This window comes from Puntigrus tetrazona, chromosome 7, assembly GCF_018831695.1.
Source record: "Puntigrus tetrazona isolate hp1 chromosome 7, ASM1883169v1, whole genome shotgun sequence".
In the NCBI taxonomy this organism is placed as follows: Eukaryota; Metazoa; Chordata; class Actinopteri; order Cypriniformes; family Cyprinidae; genus Puntigrus; species Puntigrus tetrazona.
This window is the reverse complement of record NC_056705.1, coordinates 3368727-3388786: the sequence shown is the minus strand read 5'-3', so window position 1 is coordinate 3388786 and position 20060 is coordinate 3368727. Positions and strand designations below refer to the sequence as shown.

At 35.8% G+C, this 20060-nt stretch overlaps 1 protein-coding gene across 7 annotated transcripts in view; it reads right to left on the bottom strand.

Moving 5' to 3' along the window:
- LOC122348404 (male-specific lethal 3 homolog) overlaps positions 1–18681 on the bottom strand; it is a 52555-nt gene extending 33874 nt beyond the window's left edge. For 2 of the 7 annotated variants that reach the window (XM_043243806.1, XM_043243807.1), the window contains exons 1-7: positions 18431–18681; positions 17520–17602; positions 17237–17332; positions 16240–16340; positions 16029–16123; positions 3885–4013; positions 3554–3714 (exon numbers count right to left, since the gene is read on the bottom strand). In XM_043243806.1, coding sequence (XP_043099741.1) covers positions 3554–3714; positions 3885–4013; positions 16029–16123; positions 16240–16340; positions 17237–17332; positions 17520–17602; positions 18431–18529 — 764 coding nt within the window. In that variant the 5' untranslated portion in view covers positions 18530–18681. Of the gene's footprint in view, positions 1–3553; positions 3715–3884; positions 4014–16028; positions 16124–16239; positions 16341–17236; positions 17333–17519; positions 17603–17677; positions 17754–18430 lie in introns of those variants that run through there. The other 5 variants (XM_043243805.1, XM_043243802.1, XM_043243803.1 and 2 more) reach the window with 4 other exon arrangements.
- Between the last annotated feature and the right edge of the window lie 1379 nt (positions 18682–20060).

Genomic DNA, 20060 nt, shown 5'->3' with positions numbered 1-20060 from the left:
TTCGTCTATATAGGCACTAGCTATTTTCAGCTTGTCGCCAAAATCTTGCAAATTCTGTGCAAAAGATCCCAAGCTGTTTTGTAGTCTTTATTAGGTTCCATATGAACAAGATCGTTGGCTTCTCCACCAGAATACTGTTCCAAGTAGTACAATTTGTCTCTTGCACTATGTTTTAGTGTTGTTAGTTTGTTCAATGTACTATAATGTAACAGGCTCCGGTTAGCAAGCTAACCTTTTCCCTTTAGTGGCTCACATTTTTATTAGAACAGCTTATTTTCTTTCTGTGTCTCTCATAATGCAGACACTAATCCATCCATGCACTTTACATTCCCTACAGAGTCTCAAACATAATGTTTATTTCCATGTTCTGCCATTTTTGCTATTGCCCTGTTAGTTTCTTCACGATACCTGTAGAACTTCTGATGATTTGGGCTGGCCTAGAACATGCAAATTCTGGGGGTGTAGTGATTCTGATAGTTATGTCACAGTCTGTGTTATGTTCTGATTTTTCAATGGTCTTTTGTATGCATGACATTATATACCATATACCAAGGTAAATGCAAGGTAAATACCAAGGACATTATATACCATATACCAAGGTAAATGCAGTTTTATATAACCTTCAAACTGGCTGTACTTAAACCTCTCATTAAGAAACCACATCTTGATCCCAAAGACTTAGTAAATTACAGACCAATCTCTAATCTCCCTTTTCTGTCAAAGATACTAGAAAAGGTAGTATCCTCACAACTGTATTCCTTTTTAGAAAAAAATGGTGTCTGTGAGGATTTCCAATCAGGTTTTAGACCGTACCATAGTACTGAGACTGCTCTCATTAGAGTTACTAATGACCTGCTTTTATCATCTGATCGTGGTTTTATTTCATTATTAGTGCTATTAGATCTTAGCGCAGCATTCGATACTATCGATCACAACATTTTCTTGGATAGACTAGAAAACTATGTTGGCATTAGAGGAAGCGCCTTAGCATGGTTTAAATCATATCTATCTGACCGCTATCAGTTTGTAGCATTAAATGAGGAGGTATCATATCGATCAAAAGTGAAATATGGAGTTCCTCAAGGCTCAGTGCTAGGACCGTTACTTTTCAACCTGTACATGTTACCTCTGGGAGATATTATCAGGAGTCATGGTGTTAGTTTTCATTGCTATGCTGATGATACTCAGCTCTATATTTCAGCGCAGCCTGGTGATACACACTAAATTGAGAATCTAACAGAATGCATAGTCGATATAAAAAGCTGGATGATGAGTAACTTCTTAATGTTAAATTCTGAAAAAACAGAGGTGCTAATAATTGGACCTAAAAACCACACATATAATAATCTAGAACACAGCCTATCACTTGATGGCTGCTCTGTTAATTCTTCATCATCAGTTAGGAACCTAGGTGTGCTGTTTGACCGCAATCTTTCCTTTGAAAATCATGTTTCTAGCATCTGTAAAACTGCGTTTTTCCATCTTAAAAATATATCTAAATTACGACCTATGCTTTCAATCTCTAATGCAGAAATATTAATTCATGCGTTTATGACCTCAAGGTTAGATTATTGCAATGCTTTATTGGGTGGTTGTTCTGCACGCTTAATAAACAAACTTCAGCTAGTCCAAAACGCAGCAGCCAGAGTCCTTACTAGAACTAGGAAGTATGATCATATTAGCCCCGGTTCTGTCAACACTGCACTGGCTCCCTATCAAACATCGAATAGATTTTAAAATCTTATTAATTACCTATAAAGCCATGAATGGTTTAGCTCCTCAATACTTGAGCGAGCTCTTATCACATTATAGTCCTGCACGTCCGCTGCGTTCTCAAAACTCTGGCCATTTGATAATACCTAGAATATCAAAATCAACTGCGGGCGGCAGATCCTTTTCCTATCTAGCACCTAAACTCTGGAACAATCTCCCTAACTCTGTTCGGGAAGCAGACACACTCTGCCAGTTTAAATCTAGATAAAAGACACATCTTTTTAACTTAGCCTACACATAACACACCAACACGCCTTTTATTATTGAAATCCGTTAAAGGATTTTTAGGCTGCATTACTTAGATTTGCTGGATCCGGGAACACTACTCCTACAATACGATGTACTTGTGACATCGTAAAAAGAATGGCATCTACGCTAATATTAGTCCTGTCTCTTTCTCAATCTGTTTTCAGTTGTATCCAGACTAGATGGTGGATCAGCACCCAGAGATTATGTTCATCAGAGACCAGAACACCTAGATGCGCCCCGTGGACCAATCACCAGATCACACTAAGTCATTTACACTATCTGACACAGCAGCGTTTAAAATTGAACTGGAAGTTAAGTGCTGGGCGTCCAGTCAGAAGAGAACTGACCCCAACTGAGTCTGGTTTCTCCCAAGGTTTTTTTTCTCCATTCTGTATGCATGGGGTTTTGTTTCCTTGCCGCTGTCGCCTCTGGCTTGCTTGGTTGGGGACACTTAACTTCTAGTGATTTAACGTCGAATTGACTACAGAGACCGTCTCTGCATTTAATAAGAAATTGGTCACTCTCGTCATTATACATCCCTGTCATTATACTGTACAGTGCTTTGATGCAACCTGTGTTGTTAAAAGCGCTATATAAATAAAAATGATTGATATTCAATAGCTCAATATGCTTAAATTAATTAATAGAGAGAGAATATTATTATTGTTGTTGTTGGATTAATATTATTATTGTTATAATTTTGAAGTACATTGTACAATGCTAAAATCTTTGTCATAATTTCAAGCTAAAATCAACAGGCTGTATTAGACCTTTGAGTTTCAGAGTGCATTTGACAATGGTTTATCTCTCAGAGCAGCTCTTATGACGTTCATGTTTATGTGAAAATACCATCAGCGTCATGAATGCATATTTCAGAATGCAACATTAGTAGATCAAATGGCGTCACTCAGAGACAGAAACAAGCACACTGTTCATATAGCAGTCTCTTTGTGTTTTAATGTTCACAGAATCATATCCTATTTACTTTTGATTTATCATTCAATCAATCAATCAATCAGATTAAAATCTAAAAACTAAATCTATTTTTATATTTTTTTTTCCATTGGAAGGGATGGAGATAAAATCTCTCTCTATGCCATTTTCCCTGCTGTACTTGCTCATAAGCAGCCAAGTGAATGCAGAGTGAAGTAGCCGGGTAGAAATACGTTTATAATAAGCATACGCACTGGTGAATTGTTTTTATATGCTTTTTTTTTTTTTTTTTACGTAGATTTGCAAATGTTTATTGTATGATAAAAATGCACGTTCAAACCATGATATACCAGTATTTCATTACAACCCTAGGCCACAGTTAGAATTTTATCTTTACATTTATTTATTAGAACTAGAATATATAATTAATTGCAAAAGCTGAATAATGACAGTCTACTGATTCATGTGAAATAATTGACGATTAGTCCATTAATTGTTTTAATAATCATCATATTAAATTATCAAAATAAGCATTTGTTGCAACCCTAACCAGTAGCCATGCCCATTCATGTTATAAAGAATTTTGGTTACAACTTACTTCCTCTCAGGTGGCATATAGTGTGGACTCATATTAGTCTGTGTTGAGCTCTGAGGATGCCGACAGCGCTCATTAGCTGAGAAAGCTGCATTTAGGGTGAAGTGCTTCACATAGGACTCCAGAATGTTTACTATATTCATCAGGCATGGAAGCTTCACCAGCTGTTGTCAATGAAACAAAATGCAATGATCATTTTTGTAAGCATTACACAATGCCACTATAGGAGACTAAAGGAGAATTAAGCAAAGAATAATCCCCAAATTAATCTGAATTTAAAGCAGGAGAGATGCGATGTATAGATTACCAATAAAAAATAACATTTTATGCATACCTTCTTTCTTTTGTTGATATAGTAACAGTCATCCTCAAGCTTCTTCTTGAGAACATCAGGGATGTCGATATTTACAGTGATGCTCTTGTCTTCACTCTCCCTTTTGGTCTGTGGCTCCTGCTCTTCTCTCTGTGTAAAATTATAGTATCAAGTTTACAAAATTCATTCATTAAACTTGTTTTGTATTTTTTTGTGAGTCAAACAAAATGTGCATGTTAAAACACATTGTTAAGAGAAATATAATATAATAGCCAAATTAGGAAACTTAGTTGCAGCCATAGTGCCCTGACAATTGTAGATGGACAGTTTGACTACAGCTCAAGGGTATATCACATTAGGCAGGTTTGGAACACATTAGTGGCAATTCTTCTACTTCACTGTTTGCTTGAGAAAGCCTAGACAGAAATGTTGTATCGACATTCTCAAATATAAATCACAAAAACCAAACCAAAACACACCTGTAAACTGCACGTATTAACATAAAATTAGGCACCAAATAGTTTTTTTCACGTTAACATTTAATACTGTTGTGTTCATCTAATCTTTATCTTGTTAGTATCAACCATTGTAGATGTCCTGGGAACTAAGGTTCAGTTAAATTGGAAATTAAATATATTTTCCAACTATATAGAACTAAAAAGAACTTCTTATTGCACATAATCTGTGCCAATATCATGGCCCTTAACTATATTTCAGCATCATTTGGCCAATAAAAGTCTTTTAACACCATGCTCACCCTCAACAAGTGCATATAGGCATGTTGGGGCATCTTCTCAAGATGATGCACATGCAGAACTTAAATTACACTCTTAGTTTTGATTGTGCAGTCTATTATTTTTTGTATACAGTCACAATATGAATAAAACATTCTGCTTTTGATATAGAAAATAAACATTCTCTGCCATCTCTGACTCTGTGATGTCATTTTGTGCACATTTTATCAGAAAAGGACAACATTTATTTAAATTTAAACAATGTAAATGAATCCAAAGTGCTGTACAGTGTATGTTACTACAGTTGTTTTTTACTATTAGATTTGTTTGTACAAATACAGAATAACAGTAAAAAATATACAATTTGAGTCTAGACTTAATGTCCAGAGAAGGCGAAGATCTCACTTAAGAGAGATTATTCCAAAACTTGGGTTCAACTAATGAAAAAGCCTGACCACCCTTTGATTTCTACCGACATCGGGGTACAGTTAGAAGCAAGTAACTTGAAGAGCTAAGTGTCCTAGATGGACAACATGGCTTTAGTTTAGAGATCTAACTTTTATAACTTTCTCCAATCTCTATTCTTGCCCCAGCATTTTCAATAGCTTGCAAATCATGACAATGATATTTAGAATGCTCCTATGCAAGTGATAGGACACTTGTGAAAAATAACTAGAAATGACAGAAATAACTACCATAAATTCTGGACTATAAGCTGCTACTTTTTTCATAGGTTTTAAACCATGCGGCTTATACAAAGGTGTGGCTATTCTGCAGATTTTTTCCCACCGCTAGGGGGGGGTCTAACCGGAATCCAAACTAAGACAAAATAAATCCAAAGAAGAATACGCTAGTTCAAGAAGAATACGCTAGTTCCTCTTTAGCAGATATAAGTCGGTAGAAGCGGATAGAAGGACGACAAATGACCAATCCTGTCAAACTCTATCTTTTCAAATCCTCACCCCTTCATCATGGAACCCACACGAAGAAGTTCGTATGATGCAAGTTTTAAGTTGAAGGCTCGAAGGCGAGTTGATCTCGCTATACAAGAATGAAACCGCGCTGCTGCTCGGAAGCTTAGCGTCAATGAGTCTATGGTGAGACGCTGGAGGAGGCAGCGGGAAGAGCAAAACTTTTTTAAATAGAGCGGATGCGGCATATATGCAGGTGCGCTTTATAGTCCAGAATTTACGGTAGATTTTGCATGTTTTACTGCTATTTGATCATTACACAGACTTAACTTGAAGATATCAAAAGGAAACATAGCTTATCTTTTTTCCACTTTTGTTCTGCTTTCCGAAACTCAGTTTTGTTAAGGATGTACAGTGAGAGTAAAAAGTATTTGATCCCTTGCTGATTTTGATGGTTTGCCCACTAATAAAGACATGATCATTCTATACTTTTAATGGTAGATGTATTCTAACATGGAGAGACAGAATATCAAAACGAAAATCCAGAAAATAACTTTAAAGAAAATATTTTAATTGATTTGTATTTCATTGAGGGAAATAAGTATTTGATCCCTCTAGCCAAAAGCACTTAACACTTGGTGGCACAGCCTTTGTTTGCAAGCACAGCGGACAGACGTATGTTGTAGTTAACCACAAGGTTAGCACACATCAGGGGGAATTTTGGCCCACTCTTCTTTACAGATCCTCTCTAAATCATTAAGGTTGGTGGGCTGTCGCTTGGCAACTCGGAACTTCAGCTCCCTCCATAGATTTTCGATTGGATTGAGGTCCGGAGACTGGCTGGGCAACTCCATGACCTTAATGTGGTTCTTCTTGAGCCACTCCTTTGTTGCCTTTGCTGTATGCTTCGGGTCGTTGTCATGTTGGAAGACCCAACCACGGCCCATTTTCAACTGGCAGAGGGGAGGAGGTTGTCCCTCAAGACTGCACAGTACATGGCTCCATCCATCTTCCCACTGATGCGGTGAAGTAGCCCTGTGCCCTTGGCAGAGAAACACCCCCAAAACATAATGCTTCCACCTCCATGCTTGATGGTGGGCACAGTGTTCCTGGGGTCATAGGCAGCATTTGTCTTCCTCCACACATGACGAGTAGAGTTTAGGCTAAATAGTTCAATTTTGGTCCTGTGTGTATTTAGTCCTGTGTGTTTGTATTCAGTTTTGTCCGATCGTCGAGGTCCTTATGTGGTTTATGTTTTGCCTGCCTGTCTGCCTGCTTGTATATATTTTGCCCGTTTAAGAAGATTAAATTTTATTAAGAAGATTAAGTTTATTTCTCTTCTCGAGCGCTCCTTCCTGCGTCAAACCACCAAACGTGACAGATTAGTAATCCGTCAGTCCATTCCCCAGATTCACAAATAAAACCAAAAACCAAAACACATAGTCTTGCATTTAAAACAGCTTCTAAAAATTGTTGCAACTCAACAACCATGTCCAGAGGTCCTTGGGAACAAAAAAAAAAAACTTTCACATTCTGGAGGAGCAATCCCAACAAGAGGTATCATGTCACCATGTTTTAATCAAGTGTGAGTAATAAATAAGAAATCTAATGAATGCAATGTTAAGTAGTCATTTAGAATAAAACATGTATTCAACATTGACCTAGAATTCACTAAGGCCATCTTAGCAGTAATAGTACAACCTAGCCTTCAAGAGCTGATAGTGTTTGAGCAAGGCGAAGTACCGCTCGATCCAACACAATAGCAGCGATATGATGGCCAAATGACCAGGATATAATCATTATCCCACAATGGAGTCACAGTCCTCATAAGGAAATCATGGCCATATCTGCGATAGATGTAGCTCAGGTGGCGTATAACTCCCAGTACGTATAATTCCCACAACAGTTGTATATTTCACCGGCAGGACAGTAGAAAAAAGTCTCTGTAGATCCAATGAAGAAAATATAAGCACTATGCTAAAAAACGCAGTTCACACTGGGATTAAAAGACAAATCTCACTTTGAAAAACACCAGTTAACCAGCACACAGATAATATAGCACCACATTATAAACTAGATTTAGTTCTTGATGTTATAGTGAATTCAGATCAACTGCCTCAGTCCACACACTGTAAAAGTGCAGACAAAGGTATAATGCTCCTGATGAGATCGGGTGAGAACTTTTGTTGCATTATGGTTTGTGTTACACACCTAATTGTTGTAATTGATTGTTACATTTAAAAACTTAGTAATAACGAATTATCAGTAACACTTTCTATGAAGTCTATTCATATTCGGTACCTCCAGTTTTCATTATTCTGCGATCGCCAAATATGATGCAAAATTTACAATCCTGCATAATTCGTTATTTAGCTGGAAAATAATCCCAAAAAATTAAAAAGAGAGACAAAAAAAGTCCTCACATAACATTAAATTGTAGTCATCTAACTCCGGGATGGGCAACTGGCCCGTAGTATCTTTTAGTATGGCCCGCTGGATCACATTAGACTTGGATCTACTTTTCGCTACTTTCCGATGCTCCCCATATTCATTTCAGCGCAGTTTGCACTCTGCAAACATTCGCTAAATCTCGCAAATAATAAATCAAAAACTTATTCTTATTTAGGCTTATTCTGCGATAAATATCTGCAGACCAATTTATAATTTGTCATAGGAGAAATATTGATAAGGATTTTCAACTCCTTGAATTGTTTGAATAACCTGAATTGAATTTGAATAACCTGCCCTGGCAGAAAAGATCTCTCAATGCAAACCCTGCACTTTACCCAGGGGAATCAACCCGCCACTGAAAATGCCATCAAATTCAGAACTCTAGCAGCACAAAGTGGGTGGAATGACATTGCTTTAAAAGTTGTTTTACCAAAACTTAACTACCGACCTCCAAACTGAACTGGCTTTTCTGATTTTGTCACCCTGGCAATTAAAATAGACAACCTCCCAAATTTATGAACAGCAGGAGGGATCTACATAAAACACCCATGCCACTCTCAGTCAACACACACCAGAACAATTTTCTAGCCTTATCAAGCATTCTACCTGTTAATTCTGACTGTTGTTGCGGTGTATGATTTTGCCTGTTTCTGTTTCGCGATTTCCGGACCTGCCCCTCTGTATTGTCTGCCTGTTTGGACTGTTGTACTGGTTTAGACCCATTGCCTGCCTCCTTACTTTTGCCTTTTGGATTTCCCCTGTACTCGTTGATGGATCAGACAGCCTTTGTGATTCTGATTCTCTGCTTGCCTTCTCGTATTTGTATGTTGCCCCAAACTACTGCACATGGATTCTAACTCAGCCTCCACATCAACGTTACAATAAAGTAGAAATCAAGTAAAATAAGCAAAGAAAGCAGCCAAAGTTAACAGAGTTTCGCGTTTGCAGTGAGACGCAGAAAGGCACTGAAGATTTGGCAGAGGATGAGGCTTACAGTGAGGGGACATTTGAAGAAGTAAAGGTGAATGCAATACTGGCTGCTATATACTCCATGAAAACAGTTCTCCAAGGCTTAATGGAATTATGTCTGCAATAGAAAGTATGAAGAGACATGAGTGACTGCAGTGATGCAGGCAGAATTGCAGATTGCAAATGTGGAGGATGATGTTGCCCATTTGCAAGCAAAAGTAAACAAACTGGAATCAACGAATAAGATAATTTGAGACTGAAGGGCTAGCTGGAGGGAACTGAGGGACGGGATCTGCATTCTTTCTTGGAGAAATGGATCCCAGAGGTGCTTGAAGGTGTGACACTGCAGTCCACAGGTATCTTAGAGAGCGCATTGAGTTGGACCAGTGAGGGATTCCAAAGCGCATATGAGAATGTTGATAAAACATTGATAATAGTTTTCATAATGTTGAAGGGTAATAAATATTATTCATGCCAACTAAGAAAAGGCAGACACAGCACTGCACAAAGATGTCCACTTCCTCCACTGTTGTTCACATAACAATTGAAGCTTTAGCAATTGGAATACGTTCATATCAGCAATTGAGGAATAATAGTAGGATCAACAGAACACAGAATATCCTTGTATGCTGATGATGTCAATTCTATTTTTGTTAAATTTGAGTAAATCTATTCTGGCTGTTTTACAGCTAATTAATACATTTGGTGATATTTCAGGATATAGGTCAAATAATACAAAATCTTCCATATTACTGCTAAATTCAAGTGAAAGAAGGAATCCAATTTTAGAGGTAATGTAATTAATGTTGCAGAAAAGTTACAGATTTTGCCAAAACTGGAAAACATTACTGATGCTAACCATGGACCTTTAATGACAGAAATTAATGAGTAAATTAATAGATGGATGTTATTACTAGTATCTACAATTGGGAGAACTTTTAGGGAGAATATTTTAAAAATAATAGGAGGGCAAGGCTACGTTTGTCTTCGTTGCACCTGCCATACGACAGAGGACGTTTAAAATGTCCAAACTTAAGAGTTGTACTTTTGGGCAGCACAGCTGAGTTCTGTTATGTTTTATATATCATATGGTGAGTCTCCACATTGGACAGAAATGGAATCTACATATATTTGGAAACAAATAAATACAAAAACCCAATGGTAAGACAGATGGTAAAGATATTGTACAATGTACAAAATTCAAAGGAAAATCAAAGGAACTTAAAATGATTTAAGATCTTTATCTGAAAGATTCTGATACTATGACTTCATTTGAGAAGTTGAGGATTACATTTAGACTTAATAGTTTTACTTTGTTAAAGCCAATCAGGAGAACATTCTTGATAACCCCTCACAAGGGATAATGTGAGAGTATCATATCTGAATTTTATGAGTTGGTGACAGCTAATTCATCAGAAAATTCTTAGTACAAGTTGAATGCATGCAATATGACTTTTCAGATGAGGATTGTAAAGAAGCTTGTACTAACACTCAAACTAGGTCTATAAATACACTTCTTAAACTTATACAATATAAATGGATAATGTGGACATATGCAACTCCGGTGGACTTCAATATAACAAACAATATACCAGACATATGTAGAAAGTGTATGGAAGAGAGAATAACTTTTTGCAATGCAGGAAGTTCCATGTATTTTTGGGAAAAGATAAGCGTTATAATAAATAAATATTACTGAACACAAAGCTTTTTCTTTTGGGTTGTATAGCTCTGTTAGGGATAAAGACGAACAGACCAAGTACAAATCAAAGGATAAAACAAATGTTGTGAAACCTTCCATTATAAAATATAATTTATATATGGTTTTGGAACAATAAAGAAAGATTAAGAAAGATGAAAGAAAACAATCTGATTCTGTGGTAATACGAGCACACTCTCACCCTAAAGAGAGCAGCCCAGAAAATAGAGCACAGCTGGGAAAGTACCCTGGCGTACAGAAAAGCATTAAAAACTGTTAGATGTGTTTACTTTTCATCTCTTTTAGAAGAAACAAACATAAGCCCCCTTGAATTTATTCAATATATCGACTAAATTAACAAAAAACCTAAGCGTAAACTGGTGTTGACATTCCCCAAAATTAAAGAAGTAATGACTTTGAACTATGATGAGCTAACGCTATTAATACGAATGAACTACTTTAATACCAAGATCAATAGTATCGAAGATAAAAAAATATCACTTTATGCAGGTTTTTTTTATATGATTTCCCCTAGACTGTCTATGGTCCCCCAGTGGCTAGAAATGGCAATAGGTGTGCTGTTTTTCCATCTCAACAATATGCCCAAATTACAACATATGATCTCAACGTCAAATGCAGAAATGTTAATGCATGCGTTTATGACCTTGAGGTTAAAATATCAATCTGTTACAACTGTTACAAGTTTCAACTGTGCCTTTTGTTTCAGGGATTCTGTAGCACCTATGTCCTTATGTTTATTTTATTTTATGCACAAGAAGAATATAACTAATCTAAAACAGTCTGGAGATTAAAACAATAGTGAAATATCTGGAAAAAAATAAACAGATGTGTCTCTTTTTAAATAAACTAAAAACAGAGATAAATTTACTTCAGCCAGAAATGTTCTTTTGCAAATGTTAAATGTTCAGCCAACGACCCATAGTTTGAAAACCCCTGGTCTAGTACCATTCAAATAATCAAATTGATATTATTATCAAAATCTGAATGGGTCATATTATAAATCATCTGATCTGATTTCTGATCTTATGGCTAACTGAAAAAAACTGTATTGTTATTATTATTACTTATAAGCGGCATTTGTCTGCTTTAAGTAGTAAAAAAAGTAAAATCGCAATATAGGAGAATTAAAATGCATTATAACTAACTATGATATAAATTATATACACTGAGCAACACCCTTAGCAACCACCGTTAGCAACAAAATCAAACAAAACATTTTTTGGGGTATTATGTTTATCAGCAAAATTAAATGACTTATTTAATGAAGTATGAGTGTTGAATAAAGCCCTTTCCTATCTAATAAACATTTCTCATGTGAATATTTGTTGCGTGTGCGATGAGCATCTGTGTGACAACCTGTAGCTTTAATACATGATGAGGAAAGATTACTATATCTACTAGTTTTTTTTGTTTCAGGCATGATTATCTATGTCTGTCAGTTTACATAGTAATGTAACTTGCAGTTTTGCGCTATGCCACGATTCAATCTGTTATGAAACTAAAGATGAAAAACAGATGTTTTTACAAGCTGAGAGATAAGCAGATGTAAGAAAATATTATGTGTTATATTTTTTTAACATATGATATTTTCTTACATACATCAACAATGCAGCGGATAAGACATTCTCTACTATTCACATTTAATTTAGGCTCCACTAGATGATAGGCATGTTTGTTGCTGTAAGGACTGCATTTAATGACTTTTAATTTCAATACATGCATTTTTATTGTAAAATATTTAATTTAAACATTTTATAAAAGCAATAAAGTACACAAGGCCGTGCTGTATCGCGTATATATCATGGCTGTGATTTATTTATATACATCAGAGCCTCAGGTATCTTATTGCTTAGTTGTATTGAATTATGCATTCATTATAATACCTGAAGAATACTGTTATAATGTATTATAAATGCAGGCTTCATAGAAAGTGTTACTGAATTATCAAACAGAAGGTTCAAAATTAGCAGTTTCTTCAATTTAAATTTTTAAAAAGATATTAACATACTTTGTACTGTATGTAACTGTAAACTTACACCATTTACCAGCAGTATATAAAACTATTTAGCTTTTAAACACAACATATCAATCACATTGGATGTTCTACTTTTGTATTTTGGGCTGGGGCTAGAGGAGTGGTTATGAACAAAGGTGGAGTTCCTCTGTGTCTGGAGGACATCAGCCGCACAGATAATTTCATGAACTTAACAGCAGAATTAAAGATTAAATTAAAAAAAAAAAAAATAGATAAAAATAATTTAGCTCAAAACTCACTTTCAGACAGCAGCGAGTGCTTAAAATAACTTCAGTTTGAAATCCAATGTGGATTATGATGCCATGCAAGGCAATAGTTACAGGTGTACCTCAATAAAATATTTAAATGTCATGGAAAAGTTTATTTCAGTAATTCAACTCAAATTGTGAAACATGTGTATTAAATGCATTCAATGACTAAAGTACTTTAAGTGATGATTTTGGCACACATTTAACAAACCCACCAATTCACTCTCTCAACAAATTAGAATATGATGATATGCAAATCAGCTAATCACCTCAAAACAAGTTTCCTAAGCCTTAAAAATGGCCTCTTATTTTGGTTCACTAGGCTACACAATCATAAGGAAGACTGCTGATCTGACAGTTGTTTAGAAGACAAATATTCATTGCACAGGAAACTGGCTGTTCAGAGTACTGTATCCAAGCATGTTAACAGAAAGATAAGTGAAAAGAATTTGAGTGAACTTCACAAGGAATGGACTGAGGCTGAGGTCAAGGCATCAAGAGCCACCACACCTAGACCTGTCAAGGATTTTGGCTACAGTTGATATTCCTCTTGTTAAGCCACTCCTGAACAACAGACAACGTCATAGGCGTCTTACCTGGGCTAAGAAGAGTAAAAACTGGACTGATGCTCAGCGGTCCAAAGTCCTCTTTTCAGATGAGAGCAAGTTTTGCATTTCATTTGGAAACCAAAATCCTAGAATCTGGAGGAAGGGTGGAGAAGCTTATAGCCCAAGTCCAGAGTTAAGTTTCCAGTCTGTGATGCAATGTCATCTGCTGGTGTTGGTCCATTGTGTTTTTTTGAAAACCAGTATCACTGCACCTGTTTACCAAAACATTTTGGAGCACTTCATGCTTCCTTCTGCTGAACAGCTGTCCGAAGATGCGGATTTCACTTTGGCACCTACCCACACTGCCAAAAGCACCAAAAGTTGGTTAAATGGCCATGGTGTCGGTGTGCTTGAGAAAACTCACCAGACTTGATGAATAGAGAATTTATGGGGTATTGTCAAAAGGAAAATGATAAACAAGAGACAGAAAAAGGACCCACTACCAAGTATTGAATACATGTACAGTGAATGAACATACTTTGCAGCAAGCCAACAATTAACTAAATTTTTTTCCTTTTTTGGTCTTATGAAGTATTCTAATTTGTTGAGAGTGAATTGGTGGGTTTTTGTTAAATGAGAGTCAAAATCATCACAATTAAAGACTTCTGTGCTCACTGAATTTATTTAATACACAAATTTCACAATCTGAGTTGAATTACTGAAATAAATGAATGTCCACAACATTCTAATTTTTTGAGATGCACCTGCATGCAGAAGCAATGCAAACAACTGCACAGTAACCATTAACTATTAAACATAATGTTAAATATGATTGATTCAGGAAATCAGAAGTCAGCTTCTCATTCTTTATCACAATAATGTATATATACACACACACACACACAAACACACTTCATCAGTTATAACATGCTAATAAATGGTCGCTTTTATCATGTTCATTTTGTGATCTCACTAGTTCCAGGTTTTCTGATAACTTCTCTTTGTTGATGAAATACTGGAGTTGCGTGACATTGTTCCAGAGAAGCAAAAGGCTGGGTTTTAGTGAGCTTCTGACCCAATGGTGATCACATTGTGATTTTGGTGCACGGTTCTACAGGTCAGACTATTAATCCCCGCCCTGGCCTATTTAAATCACTGCATCAATCACGTGCACACTGAATCATGGCGACTGGTCCATACTGATCACGGATCATCTATTATGATTATCTACTGATTATTTTGACAATTCAGTAATCGGATTCTCCTGTGTTGGCAAAGGTTTGTGCTACTCCAAGATTTCCCTTACCACATAAACAGAGTATAAGAAGAGATGACTGGGGACGATGACAAATGATTAGCAGATCCTGAGCACCACTGGCAAACCAATCTTGTAAAGCGTGTGGTAAGTACTGATGCTCCATAGTATAAATAGTGAGTGCAAAAAAAAAAAAAGTAAATAATGATAATAAAACTGTGAGAAAGTATTAAAATATATTTTTTCCTCCCATCTCATATGCATTTTCTTTATCCGTAGTGCACGTCATTTTCAGAACTATGGGAGCCCAGAGGGGAACATCAAGCTCAGCAATTATCACATTTAGAACCTCAGATGACTCTCTTCCAATTATGAACACGATATTGACTAGCTTGTAAGTAAACTATGACTCTGTGTAGTAAATGCCAATTCATATAAAAACAAGTGATGGGGATTAATTTCTAATCAGGAACTGGCTTTAAAAAGACAAGATGTGCATGAAAAGCACTAAGAGTAAATTAAAAGAACTAGAATAGAAAAGTTCAAATACCAAACAACTGAATATACAGTAAACACACATTGCAATTTACTATAAATAAAAAAAATTCAGCATCCTTTGCCAAATGACATTACAGTATTGGTAGTATTTTGACATCTAAACTTCTCCACATGACCTAGACAGTCGTCTCTCAGTTCTACACAAATACAGTACATGTAAGGCCTAATTGGCTACAAATTAATTCAACAATAATGGGTTTGAGGGTGTACAATCTGTGTTACAATATTTACTGTATGTACAAAATAGTCATAGTTCTCTTATCTAAAGTACTGCTAGTATGTACTGTAATTATATTGTATGTGCAAGTAGTATCGAAACCTTGTACATAAGCCTACTTTGAATTTCATCAGGAACAAATTACCTTTGATCTCACCCCTTAATTTTTTATTTTCAGCTCAAATTCTCTCACTACCAAGATTAATTTTTCAAAACACATCATCATTAGTGCTCTTTTTCATATTATTGTAAAATTCTGACCTGTGATCATCAGTTTTGCTACTTAATGTTCATAAATTTGTGTAAATTTTTTGATGCTTGAGTTATTTATATTGTGTTTGCATTTCTGAATGAGAACATTGTTAAACCTGTGCAAAATTATGGCGATCTAGTGTAGAGTTTTGCAGATAACATTGATCAATTTTGAATGTGTGCAAAAGCCAGTGAAATTGCTTTTAAGAAACATGTCTTTGTTTCAAGAAAAACTGTAAACACGCTTAAGTTATGCAAATGTCTTACCATGCAATTCATTTCTTCCGATGAAGTACTTTCACTTTTTAAGGACTCCTGGTCTGAAATGTCTTTGTCACTATCATCAGATGGTGAGATCAAAGCTGAGAAAAAGGGTGAGCAGGGTGAAACACAGAAATGTATCTATAGAGTTAGATTAGCATTCACATTTATCACTTTCACTTTCCTAGATAACATCAAGGAAACCTCAAATACTCACAAGCATCATCGCTCTTCTCCTTTTCCTCTTCAGTGAGGGACTTTAAGATTGGGTTAACACCTGGCAGACGACAGCGTCGTTTCTTCCATCCCTTTTTCCTCCTGCATAATTTTTTTTTTTTTTAAAAATCAAATCGATTCAAATTGAAAAAGTAAAAATAAAATGTACAATGTACTGATTTTGCAGCATCTAACTGGCCTCCAATAGTAGTGACAATATAATGAACTTGTAGTTCAATTTCATTTTACAAAAACACCCAACGAATATTTCCCTTTTTTATACTGATACAGGCATTAATTGTGCGGGTAAGGAGACATTTTTATTCAAGGAAATATTTGATTTGAATTGTCCTGTATCTATTTAACGAGAAGAATTTTTTTTGATTTTGAACCTGGATAGGGCTGCATGATAAATCAAAATAAAATATGTATGTCTTTTAGTTAAGCACAGTTCTGTGATCAGTAGTAAATCTCCATCTGAAGGCAAGAATGTGCTCTCACACGGAAAGTCCAAATACGTCCCATAGGAGAAAACCCTATAGTGGTTTTAAATGCTTTCAGTGATTCATTGTGACTAATAGACACACTACTAAGGCAATTTATCTAAATGGCAATGGAGATTTACCGCTAATAAAGAAACCAGCTTTACTGACAAAATGTGCATCATAATAGCGCATGATTAATTGTGCAGCAAGATCAAAGATCAACATAAGGGTAGTCAGTGCAACAGATTTCATCTTTTTGTTTGTAGAAATTTACTAACCCATTAAATCTAGTAAATGTGCTAAACTAATTAATAAAATGACCATTTTAAAATAACATTTAATGCATTTCATATGGGGTCTTTAAACATTTCCAATGCACTATGCATGATATCAGATTTTCTTTAATGTTATTGTTTATTAATGAGTTAACCAAGTATATTTGAATAACCATAAGCAGAAAAAAAACATCTTACATAAATGAGTAATACAAACAAGCAACGAGTTGAGACTCACATGCGAGCCAAAGCTTTGCGAGCCAGTTTACGTTGTAATTTGCGATTATTTTCAGAATCTTTGAGCACATGATCCTCTGCAGCCCAGCGATCCCAGCTGAAATACAGCAGAACAACGTTTCAGTCCAAATTCTCAGCAGTGACAACACTCAAGTAAACACACTAAGCATGGCTTTGTTCAGTAGTTTTATTTTATGTTGTATATAAAAAGAATAAAACTCCTGTACAGCTAAAATGTGAAACAATTAATGATATTATAACCCTACAATGCGGCCTCCTCCTACCTTCTGTTCCAACCATTGAAATGAATCAGATACTTTGGGATCCGTTTACCCTTTTCATCTTTTACTGTTGCGATGTCAACAACCTGCAATGCAAATAAAGACAAATTTAAGACTCCCCGCGAAAGAACGTGTGGATTCAAAAAACATCTTCCATTTACCGGTTAGAAAGGATTCATCCTCTACCCTTCCCCCAGCTTGGAACCGCAAAAGATAGACTGTGCGGCGCACAATGACGACGTCACAACTCCAGCTAAGTTCGCTAGGTTTATTTTTGTATGCGTAATTTTATTTTAGGGTTACTAATGTAACTCCGATACAGCAATTTTATCTTGGTTATTCTCTTCTAAACGTTTAAGTACGTACAATTTGAAGCGAAACATCTAAGTTGAGCGCTTTGTTTCGTTACGTTTACTGTAAATTTAGTCACATACATTTACACAACCCACAATATTTTTCGCAGTAATAGCATTCACTGTGTTAATTGTGTTCATTTTGATCTATTTCATGTAAATCATTTCCGTAATTTGGTCATGTTAAATAGGATGGAGAGGCCTCGGATAGAGTGGATGCAGGGCTAGCTACTTAAGCGCGCTAACAGGCTGTAACTTAACTTTTCCTGTGTCCTACCTGAACAACACAAAGGGCTTTTGATGAAAATGCATACATCGCACAATATGATCGTTTTAATATGTGTACATGTTTTTAAAGTTTAGAATACTGATGACCCTTAAGAACTGTAAAAGCAATCCCACCTCAGTTTCACGACCGCGCTGGAAAATGGTATTTTAGGAAATATGAAAAGAAATTAATACAAATATAAGCGTGCAAGCAACCTGAAAGTTACTGTCTGTAACACACCAAACAACGCTTTAAATAGCAAATGTGTAGCAACACGGCCTTTCTGTATTTACCTTTGCATCGTAGAGCACCTTGGCCTTGGATGGGTCAGGTTCAAAACAGAGAACTTTTTCTCCTTTATGGAATTTAAATTTCATTCCCCAAGAGTTCATTTGTTCATCGTGGCGAACAAGAGAGGAGGACTCCGAAGCCCCGCTCCTTAACCCGTTGCATACCTTGTCGTTGAGGAAGATAAAGAGCTGCGCGCAAAAACTGAAAGCTGATTCATGTATTCACGCTCTCATGGGAAGTCCCTGCTTGAGTTCGGAACTTCGTAATTATGAAAAGAAGTACGTTAAAAAGTTAACGGAAATGAAATGGATCTCTATCTCTCTCTGAATTCCACAACAGTAAATTACATATTTCCATTTCTTAGGTGGAAAAAAGTGCACTTTCATATTATATATAAAGTGATCTATTTTCGCGGACTAATATTGTTCTTAGAATACATAAAATGTCTTGAGTACTAGATAAATAATTTAGATAATGATCCAAGTATATTCAACTATTCCCACTGTTTAGGAAAACAATGGACTAAAATGTACTTTTAACATAAGATACGTATTTTATTACACACATTTTGTGTACTAATGTATGAAATACGGCTTCAAGTTTGCTACAAATGTTAACTACTTTTTTTTTTTTTAAATATAGAGCTAGTATTAGTGCACGAAAAAATAGCACTTTAAGCGCAAAATGGAAGTGTGCTTTTTTACCTGGGTTGCCAATAGTGATATTGCACTAGTACAATTTGTATATGCATACATATGCATAGGCTGTAAAAGCAATTTATGGAAGGTTTTTTTTTCTGGGACTATGTTCAAATGGAATTGCAAATTCTACTTTCAATTGCACTTATCCATGTGTAACTATTCCCCCATGTCTTACGAGCTATTAGCCTGACATAAAAAGCAATATTAACTGCCATAATTGCGTTTTCTTTTTTTCTGCGTTGTGCATGTAACCTGCCAAAACTTCCACGCAACGGCAATCCCGTTTGCATTTAAATTTCCGATGCCAACTCTGCCAATCAAAGTGAGGGGGCGGGACAATACTCGGGGGCATGTATTGGTAAGTGACGTCACTCACATAGACCGTACCAAATGCTTTGATCAATGGAGGTAATCGATAAAGACTCCGCTAAATACAGCTGCTAATCAGTTCGCGCCTGTTTGAATGAACATACTAATTTCTTAGCAATACACATATTTCTGTATTATTTTTAAATATCACATATAGCGAGGATACCCTGCTAGCAGTAGGAGCAACGGTACACACAATAGGTCAATATTCTTTATTAACCAAACGCTTTTCATTTGTCTCAGGGTTGATGGAAACAAGAAATACATTTCTTTTATTTTTAACAATTAGACTACAACACTGCATAACATCACTGAACTAAATGATACATATATGCAAATATTTTTTTTATTAATATGCAGTACATGTATTAACAATAAAGTTTAAAAATAGGAAAGACACTCATTACAAGTCGATTGTGCAGCAGTAATAACGTAAAAATAACATTTCATTTCAAGCAAACTTTTACATTATAGTTATATAATATTTACATCATATTTAACCTTTTTTATACATTTGATTACTGAATAAATTATAGCAATCGCACAGAAGGTCCTCTGGCCC